Source organism: Sceloporus undulatus, chromosome 5 (genome assembly GCF_019175285.1).
Source record: "Sceloporus undulatus isolate JIND9_A2432 ecotype Alabama chromosome 5, SceUnd_v1.1, whole genome shotgun sequence".
NCBI lineage: Eukaryota > Metazoa > Chordata > Lepidosauria > Squamata > Phrynosomatidae > Sceloporus > Sceloporus undulatus.
In genome coordinates, this window is record NC_056526.1 from 165747342 (window position 1) to 165757354 (window position 10013).

The following is a 10013-nucleotide window of genomic DNA, read 5'->3' on the forward strand; positions in this document are numbered from 1 at the left end:
CTCTCTAGGAATCTCTAGGTCTTCCAGTGCAACTCTGTGGCCGATGTCCAACAGAAGCTGACCATAGAGTTGCTCTGGAGGAGCTAGAAGGGCCCAGTGGGAGTGTTCTCTCTAGGAATCTCTAGGTCTTCCAGTGCAACCCTGTGGCCGCTGTCCAACAGACCTGCCCATAGACGTTGCTCTGGACGGAGCTCAGCGAAGGGCCCCAGTGCGAGGTCCTCTCTGAATCTCTAGGTCTCCAGTGCACTCTGTGGTCCGATGTCCAACAGGGCCACTGACACTTAGAGTTGCTCTGGAGGGAGCCTAGAGGGCCAGTGGAGTTTTTCTCCTAGGAATCTCTAGGTCTTCCCAGTGCAACTCTGTGGCCGATGTGCAACAGCCAAACGCCCATAGCGTTGCCTCTGGAGCGCCGCGAAGGCCCAGTGGAGTGTCTCCTCTAGGAATCTCTAGGTCTCCAGTGCAACTCTGTGGGCCCGATCTGTCCAACAGACACTGCCCATAGAGTGCTCGGAGGAGCTTTAGAAATGGCCCAATTGGAAGTGTTCTCTCTAGGAAAATCTCATGTCTTCAAGTGCAACTTCTGTGGCCCGAATATGTTGAACAGAAATGCCATAGAGTTGGCTTTCTGGAGGAGCTAGGAAAGGTAGAAGGGGCCCCCGTGGAGTGATTCTCTCTAGGAATCTCTAGTGTCTTCCAGTGCAACTCTGTGGGGCCGATGTCCAAACAGAACCCACTGAACCATGGAGTTGCTCTGGAGGGAGCTAAGAACCAGTGGAGTGTTCTCTCTAGGAATCTCTTTCCTTCAGCGCAACGTTTAGTGAAAGTTGACCATAGAGTTGCTCTGGAGGACCTGGATATTCCTAGAGAGGAGATATTAATCAAATCCGTGAATAATCAAAGCCGCAAATATGGAGGGATGAGTGTATAGCAAAGAACAAATACAACAATACACCTACGATAACAACCGCTGTGTGGTTCTTGTGGCGCCCAGACCCAGGCCCCGTCCCCCGCCTCCTCCCTCTCGCAGAGAGGCCACACAAGTACAATCTCGTGGCGCCGCCAAGAGGAGGGAGCCAAGCCTCTTGCGGCGCCTTTCTAACCCGCAGTGCGTGTGAGGAGGAAGCTTATGCCAAGTGTGCCTTCTTCCCTTCCCTCCCTTTCAAAACCGCCCTCGGCCTCCTAGGCTTGACCCCAGAGGCCTTCCCCTTTTGAGGCGCGGCGAGCAATGGCGGCCACTTGAGTGAGGAAGACTGGAGGGAGTTTTGCGCCTCAGGCCTCTCTCTCTCTCTCTCTCCTTCCTGAGGAGCAGCAGCAGGGATGGCGACGGTTTCCCTGTGAGCGAGCCAGCCAGCGAGCCAGGCAGGGCGGCCGGGGCCGGATGGCGGGGCCGGCGCCTGCCCTCCTTCGGGCCCTGCTCCTCGTCTTCCTCCTCCTGGCGTCCCGGGTCTCGCTCCCAGGCGCCCAGCCCCACCACGAGGCCCAGACCCCCGACTGGAGGATGACCCTGAAGACCATCCGCAACGGCGTCCACAAGATCGACACCTATCTCAACGCCGCCCTCGACCTCCTCGGAGGGGAGGACGGACTCTGCCGATACAAGTGCAGCGATGGTGAGAAAGAAGGCTGCCGAGGAGGAGGAGGGGAAGCCGGGTTCAGGCGGCCTTGTCTAGGGCAACCATGGGCTTTCCGAGGCTAGACTGCAGCTCCCATGGGCCCCAGCAGGCCAGCCTTGCCAATGGGGAGGGAGAATGGGAGTTGCAGCCCAGCAAAGGTGTTCCTCCTCCCCTCCTTCTTCTTTCTTTTTCTCGTTCCCTTTATCCTTCTTCTTCTCCTCTTCCTCCTTCTCTCCTTTTGCTCCTCCTCCTCCTTGTCGTCCCGCTGTTCCTCTTCTTTACCCTTCTTCTCTTCTTTCTATCCTTATTCTTCCTCTCCTCTTTCCCTTTCTCCTCCTCCTCCTCCTTCTACAGTTTTCCCTCCTTTTTCTCCTTCTTTTTCTCTTCTTTATTCTTTTCTTTATCCTTATTCTCCTCCTCCTTCTCTCCTTTTGACCCTCCTCCTCCTTGTTGTCCTCCTGCTGTTCTTTCTCTTTCTTCTTCTTTCCTTCTTCTCCCCCTCCTCCCCCTCTTTATCCTCTTACTCTTCCACCTCTTTTTCCTCCTCCTCCTCTCTCTCCTTCTTCTTTACGTCTTCCTCTTTCTCCTTCTTCCTTTTTCTCTTCTTCTTCTCTTTCTCTTTCTCCTCCTCCGCCTCTCTTTTTGCTCCTCTTCCTCCTTGTTGTCCTCCTTTTCCTCTTTCTCTTTCTCCCCCTCCAATGTGCCCCATAGCTAGCATTGTAAAATGGTATCCCTTTATATCAAATGGCAAAATCAAGGTTTGTTTTTTGGAATATATATATATATATATATATATATATATATATATAAGCTGTGGATACAGAATCTGTGGATACTGAAGTCTCAGTATACAATCTACCCCCCCAAACAGTGATACACAAAGTTATATTTCATATTAAACTATGCAACCATAATACATGACTTTAAGATATCCTAAGTGTGAGCCAACCAGTGTGGCGTAGTGATTTGAGCATTGGACTTTGGAGACCAGGATTTCAACCCCTGCCCTGCCATGGAAATGCACTGTGTGATCTTGGAAAAGTCACATTTTGTGCCTCAAGAGGAAGGTAATGGCAAATTCTGAACACATCTTGCCAGGTCACCATAAGTCTTTTCTTGCTAAATTTCTTCAGAGAGGTTTGCCATTGCCATCCTCTGAGGCTGAGAGAGTGTGACTTGGCCAAGGCCATCCAGTGAGTTTCTGTGGCCAAGCCGGGATTCATACCCTGGTTTCCAGAGTTGCGATCTGTCTCTCAAACCACCACACTGGCTTCTATACTGGAAGAGTTATAGTTGTATCAAGTGCACATATTCAGATCCAAAAGTGCTTTGGAGGTCCTGTGATTCTTTTCTGGATGTGCAGTTCAGTCCTATCTATGCTTGCACTAGAAGTAAGCCTTAGCAAGTTCAATGGCCCTTACGCCAGATAAGTATGTAAGGCATCCCTGTGGTAGCTAAGATTTAACTTATTTGAAAGTGTTTACAGCAATGCATTTGTGATGCTAGGAAATAATAGTAACTTTTAAAAAATACTGACAGTACAGGCATACCTCAGTTAACAAAGCCCCTGACAAAGAAGCTCCTTTTCACAAAGTTTTTAGTGTCCCACTAGCCCCCCTGTTTTACTACTCATCTTTCACATATACTGTACTTGGCTAACCCAGGTATACTTATGTTGTACTTTGTCATGACCTCTACCTTCACTCTGCTTTTCAACTATAGTATTACTATTGCCTTGTAATAATGCCAACAATTGTGTTACAGAAGGACCAGGTACTTTATAAATGAGTTCTGTGTCTAGGGATCAGTTTTGTTAAGAAATGGATTAGAATGTTTGGAAGTGTATGTGAAAGATAATCCCTTCTTCCTGCATCAGGACCGAAAGACTATGTTAACCCATTGGTACCTAGTTTTAAAACTTTGTCTACATTAGTTTTCTATACTTCGTGGAAGGTTATTCATTCACAAGTCATACTTGGCCAGGGAGCTGAGGAGATGACTGAATGGAGAGACATGCCAACACATACAGAGGGTGGGTTTTGCTTCATAATCGTAGTTGTATACATTTTTCCTTAGGTCCAAACATGATCACAGGGAGTTACTTTATTATTAATGCAACAACCCTATGCAGTAGTCCAGTATTGTCTCCTGCTTGGGAAGGTTGGCAGTCTGTTAATTCTATATACACACTGGGAAAAATCTCATTGAAAATGTGTATGACTTGGTTAGAGCGCTAAAATTAATGTGTAAAATATGTATACTCTTCTAAAAAAAATTAAAGCATGTTAACACCATAATTGGTACTGAGGATAGCACTTTACAGATATTTAATGGAGAAGAATTCAGTGAAACTATTACATACTTTTGGGAAATGCGGTTTTATACCCTCTTAACCTTGGAGTGAATCCCACTGAACTCAGTGAGACTTCTGCAAAGACAGGGTCATGCTGTTAGTGTAATATAATTGTAAGGGAATCTTGTTAAGGTTAGTGAGGCTAAGCTACACTGTAACCACCAAAGTTAGATTTATATTTTAGTATACACTTATTTGTCCTGTTGATTTTTGTTGAAAAAAATCTATTGTTTATTGACTCCTCTCTTGAGGCATCAGATCTCAAACTATTTTAAGAATTCAATCTCTTCATATTTTACAGGATATAAGCCTTTACCCCGTTATGGTTATAAACCTCAACCACCCAATGGATGTGGTTCTCCCCTCTTTGGAGTTCATGTAAGTAACTTCTTACTCAGTGATTTCTTCAACACTCTGACAGTTTATATTTGAAAGGAAGGAAGTCTATGGAGATGGAAATGCATCTCGGTTAACTTTAACATTAGCAGTAGATTTATTGAAACATTTATATTCATATTTATATGAACAAAGGTCACTTTTATTTGGAGAATAATCATGAGGACTAAGGTATTTTTTACTTGTAACTTCTGGGTAACATGCATGTGAAACAAAATCACTTATATGAGATTTAGGAAACTAATTTATAAAAAGGTACCTAATTCTGTGTCTGCAAAATCAATCAAACTTTGAGGTACATTAAAGGCTAACACATTTACTATAGCCTGAGATTTTTTGGACTAAAGCCCATTTCATCAGATGCAGGGTATGTTATCAAAAGATCATGTATATCTATGCAATACATGTGGTTGGGTGTGGAACTGAAATGAAGAAAGTACTAATAAATAATATTCAGTATGGGTAAACCAATGATGCTAGGCTGTTAGTGGTGAATAGCTAACATTAATAATGTAATTGTCGTTTTTCTGTCCATCTGCTCTCACTACCACCCAGTCCATAACCATGTTACTCTATGTGTAGGGGAGTACAGAACTTAGAAAAAAAGTGATTGCTTTCAACTGCAACTCCCAGAATCCTCTAGCTGGCATGAAAAAAATGGATTGGGAATTTTGGAAATTATAATCCAAGAACTTCACTTTCCAGGCTGTAAACCAGTGATGAAAGCTGGTTATTGCTGCATGAAAAAGGAGTCACAAAGCATCCTGAGTGTATTGTCCATTGAAGCTTGTGCTATAATAAATTTGTTACTCTTCAGTGCTCTAGGGCTCTTTCTTGCTTTTGCTGCAACAGGCATGGCTACCCACTTGGAAATCAGTTTCCTAAATGTCACAAGTTAGTTTGCATCATATTCACAGCATCAAAAACATTCAGAAAATCCCAGATCATGGAAAGCTCTTAAGCGATTTCTTTTCATTTAGCATAAATTTCCCCCCCATCCCCATCCTTTCATAAGTGTTAACAGCAGGCAAAATAACTTCTTTGGATTACAGTTTCAAGAATCCTCTGCCTAACATGTTCATGCTGGCTAATTTAAGTGAAATAGGAAGAGCCTGGAAGTGTTGGATTTAGAAAGAACCATTAAGAGGTTCAGTTTTGTCCTACTGATGGCATCACTTCTTAACTGCAAATAGGCAATTTACGTAAAAAATTTTGGATGGCTGTCACAGGATGCATGTAAGGTCTGACAATAGTCTTAATTTGTATGGTTCATTTTCCCCTTATTCCCTAATAAGATGATTCGTTCATTTCTTACTATGCAAACTCTAATTTTCAAATCCTTATGATAATACTCTTATCGTTCTAAAACACCGAAGTGTATATTTAACTTCTCTTGTTAGTAAAAGAGAATCATTCCATGGGTCTGTGAAGAAACAACTGAAAAGTCAGAAGATAATTTGCTTTGCCATATGGTACATTTGCCTATGTCTGTGAAAAGCTATGTTAATTTGTCCTTGAATTCTATAACAAACTAGTTTGTTATAGAAGGGTTTGAAGGAGAATTTTCTACAGCTTAGAACTTCTGGCTGTTGAAAGCAGCCTGAGAAACATTTACCCTAACTAAATTTATATATTAGGTTTTGCACTCATCTTAATTTTTTTTATTAATTTATTAGTTTTTTGGTACATTTTGACAGTATAATCCCATTCCTTTCTAGTCCTTTCTAGTCCTTTACACATTTCTTTCAAGGGACATTATTTCCTCTCTTATGTGGTGGTACAAAATAATGTTTTGTATTGGTGTGTCTCACAAAATGTTCTTATAAAATGCCAATGCTATGAAATTGCTTCTCAGTTTGACATTGGCATTCCCTCCATGACAAAATGCTGCAATCAACATGACAGGTGCTATGATACCTGTGGCAACAAAAAACATGACTGTGATGAGGAATTTCAATACTGTCTTTCAAAGATCTGTAGAGATGTACAGAAGACATTAGGAATACCAGAGAGTGTACAAGGTAAGCTGGTCCAGATAATATACCTGTAACAGATACATACAGAGCTTTTATAATTGCACAATAACTTCCTAAAAACTTGGACCAGAAATTTGAACTTCTGTAATTTTTTTTAAATAGAACAAATACATTTCTCTGGTTCATTTTCAGGCAGGATTACGTGATTACTGTATCTCTGTCTTTTCTTCCAAAACTATTTATTTCCCCAAACTGTGGAATTATGATTTGAAGGCATGAATCTTCTGGGATTTAATATTGTATATTTGAAAGAGAAGAGAGAAACCAAAGTCCCCTCTCTCAAAACTATTTTGGCCTTTGCTGTTATTTTAAAAAATCACGGTGGAAGTTAATTATATACCTACTCACACACATAAAATTCTATTGATATTTCAGGAAGGATTTATATATATTAAAACTTGGAATATGAATGTCTGCATGAATAGTTTTATAGTTCCTAATACTGTTTACTTCCTACTTTATTTAAAATATTTAGACTGGAGAAAATACCCGTTTGCCTTGTGCAAGGTGGTATATAGCCAGACGTCTGAATTATTTATTTATTTATTTATTTATTTATTTATTTAAACTATTTATAGCATGCCTTTCTGGATAAAATCTGCCCAAGGCATTGTACGTATAACACTATAAATGTAAAAGTGCAGTGACAGGACATTTTAAAAACATGAAAATAAAAATAATATTATATAATCATAAAATATAATTCAATCACTACAAAATACACTCATGTATAGGTCTAGAACTTTTAGTCACAAAACTGCCCCCCCCCCCCGCCAGAAAAACCTCCAAGGGTCAATGTAAGTACTGTACTTTAATTCTTATTTAAAGAGGAACTATCCCCTAGTGAAAGGCAAGAATATAATCTGTCCTGGAAACACTGAGCCCCTCTGCTCTTTCATCCATCCAGCCTTTATTTTGAACACAAACAGTTATGCCTGCTGGGATTTTGTAAATACTTTGGCATTGTTTTCCGTTGTTTCATCATTTAGATCCTTTGTTACATGCCCCTAAGTGTTACCCTTGACTTATCCATGGGTCATATCAAAATCCATATTTTTGGCCCCAAAACCTACTCTTGACTTATACATGAAATTAACTTATACTTGAGTACATATGGTAATTTCAGTATAGCAATATGACAGCTGACTGTCAAATCTTTTTAAAATCATTTTGGATCAAGTAGTTTTTAAAATCCTATTTGAACACAAAGACATAAATACCATAGATCAAATGTATATCTGTAAAACGGAGTTTCATACAGTAGGAGTCATAACTGAGTTTTTCTTAGGGGGAGACCTCCAGGTTACTGAGGGGTGAGGGTAGGAGGATGTCTACAGGATGCAAATAATGCAAAGGATTTTGACCTTAATTCTTGTGGGGCAATGTAACACTGTTCATCTGGTCTCATAAGGATAGCATAAATTAAAAATGCTAGGTGTTCTGCCTATACAGTGTTCTTTAATATACCACTGAATTGCCATAACACTGTTGATACTGAAGATTAGGCTTGCTATATGATGTGTACTAAACAAGTTTCTTTTAAAAATTGATGTCCTGAATTTATTCTCCAGCTTGGTGTCTTCTAAAAGTGATACATTACAAATCTGGAGGGCACTATGTTGCAGAAGGCTAGTCTAGAACCTGCCAGTTCTTATATTTAATCCTTGGCCTAAATCCAGTTGTTAGTAGCATAGACTCATAGAGTTGAGGTGCACTTGCAAAATCAGCACATAAACAATCCCATTGATAACAGTTAGATTTTTTGCTCTTGATGGCAGCTTTTGATTCCTGCCAGTTCATTGCCAAGAAGATTCACAGTACAGATGATGGCTGAGGTCCTCCAGAAGCCACATAAGCATGATGTTGGAGCTATGCTCCTTCTCCAGATCTGACCCCCAAACTTAGCTTAAAATCCAACCAGCCACACCAAGATACAGAGCTCTGCAGCGCTGGCAGGTTGGGAGCTGAATGAAGGTTTTAGCCCCCTTTGGCCAGTGAGCAGTGGCGCATTAACCTGAAGCAAGGTCCCTGCAGAGTCCTGCTAAAACTTGTTGGTGCACAGGCACATGCTGGCAGGAAGGAGATGGACATGTAATCCTTCATCACCCCACTCGCCAGCACTGCAGAACTCTGCCCTTTGATGCAAATGGCTGGATTTTAAGATAGATTTCAGGGGTACTTACTCTTGAGGCAATGGTACCATGATTGCAGATGTGAGTAGAAAACAATTATGATGTTGTAAGTTTAACTTACAACATTATAACAAGTTGCCAGCAGAGGTTGGTTAAAACAGTTGTGATGTTGGCTAAGGGATTCTAGAAGTCATACTCAAAAAGACCTAACTTTCCCAAGCTCTATGAAGGTTGTATTTTATTATATTTTTGAAATATAAGTTGAATCTCTTCACTCTGCACCCTCCTTTACTGCTGAAATATAAATTGATTCTCTGTCCTCTGCACCTTCCTTTTCAGCTTGTGAATCAACAGTGCAACTTGTGTTCGATGCTGTCATACACTTAGGATGCAAACCCTACTTGGACAGTCAGAGAGCTGCATGCATGTGTCGATATGAAGACAAGAGAGATCTTTAAAGATAATAATGACTTTCTGGAACTTATACAGATGTGTTCGCATTATGAGAACTCTTTTTGTTGTTACAAAGCTGTTCAAAATACTATGGATGTGAAGATGGTCTACGCTATTGCAGAAGACACTTTTTAAAAGAAATTTTATATAGCACTTCCTTCATCAACTTTGTATACACCTTTAATCTTTTAAAGATACATTGCAAACATCTTTGAAAGATAAGAGTGATATTTTGATAACTAGTGGTATGATAACAGATAAGTGCTGCATTAAACCAAAAGAGATGAATATCCATGTATATTTCATGGAATTAAAAGTAGGTCAAACTTTGCTCTTACCAGTAATTGACATCTCTTTTGAGGTATGGACAAGAAGGAAAATGTTTCATATGTGTATGAATACTGTTTCTGTTCTTCCATTATGGTAGACATTTTTTTGAACAGATTCTCTTTGTTATATTCTGTGATAATTAGACCTAAATCCGAATGTTTTCAGTGGGACAATTGCCTTTGTGCATTTGTATGGGGCTGCCCTGGGAATAGACCCCATTAACAGAATGGAGTTTATTATGAATGTGCTGAAATCTACCCTACTTGTTTCACAACAGTCAAATGTCAGAATATGTTGACTTGATACATAGCCCTAAGGCTTTTATCCTAATTAGAGTAAGCCCATTGAATCAATGGAACTTGCATAAATGTTTACTTGCCAAGTCCCCATTGATTAAATAGGCTACTCTGGTCAGAACTAGCAGTTTGATTTTAGGACTCAGGAATTGTCTAATTCACTTTTCTATCCATTTTTCTGAAGTGCCTATGAAATTTAAAACATAAATTTGAAATGCGTTTTAAAAACGTTTGAGTGGTAGAGTTCATGGGTTAAATCCAACACCACACTAGAGGAATGAGCATTTCCATAAGCATGGTTGCACTGGTTTATACTGTTATAAAAATGGTAGTGCGGATGGTACTATAAACATGTAGTCTAAATTGTGCAATGGAAACTGCATTAAATAACATGCTTATGCAAA

At 40.5% G+C, this 10013-nt stretch overlaps 1 protein-coding gene across 1 annotated transcript; it reads left to right on the plus strand.

Moving 5' to 3' along the window:
• Positions 1-888: 888 nt before the first annotated feature.
• Positions 889-10013, plus strand: PLA2G12A (phospholipase A2 group XIIA). The gene is made up of 4 exons (XM_042469751.1): positions 889-1610; positions 4268-4344; positions 6218-6383; positions 8870-10013. Exons 1-4 carry the CDS (start codon positions 1379-1381, stop codon positions 8986-8988), a joined length of 594 nt encoding a protein of 197 aa, XP_042325685.1. The 5' UTR covers positions 889-1378; the 3' UTR covers positions 8989-10013.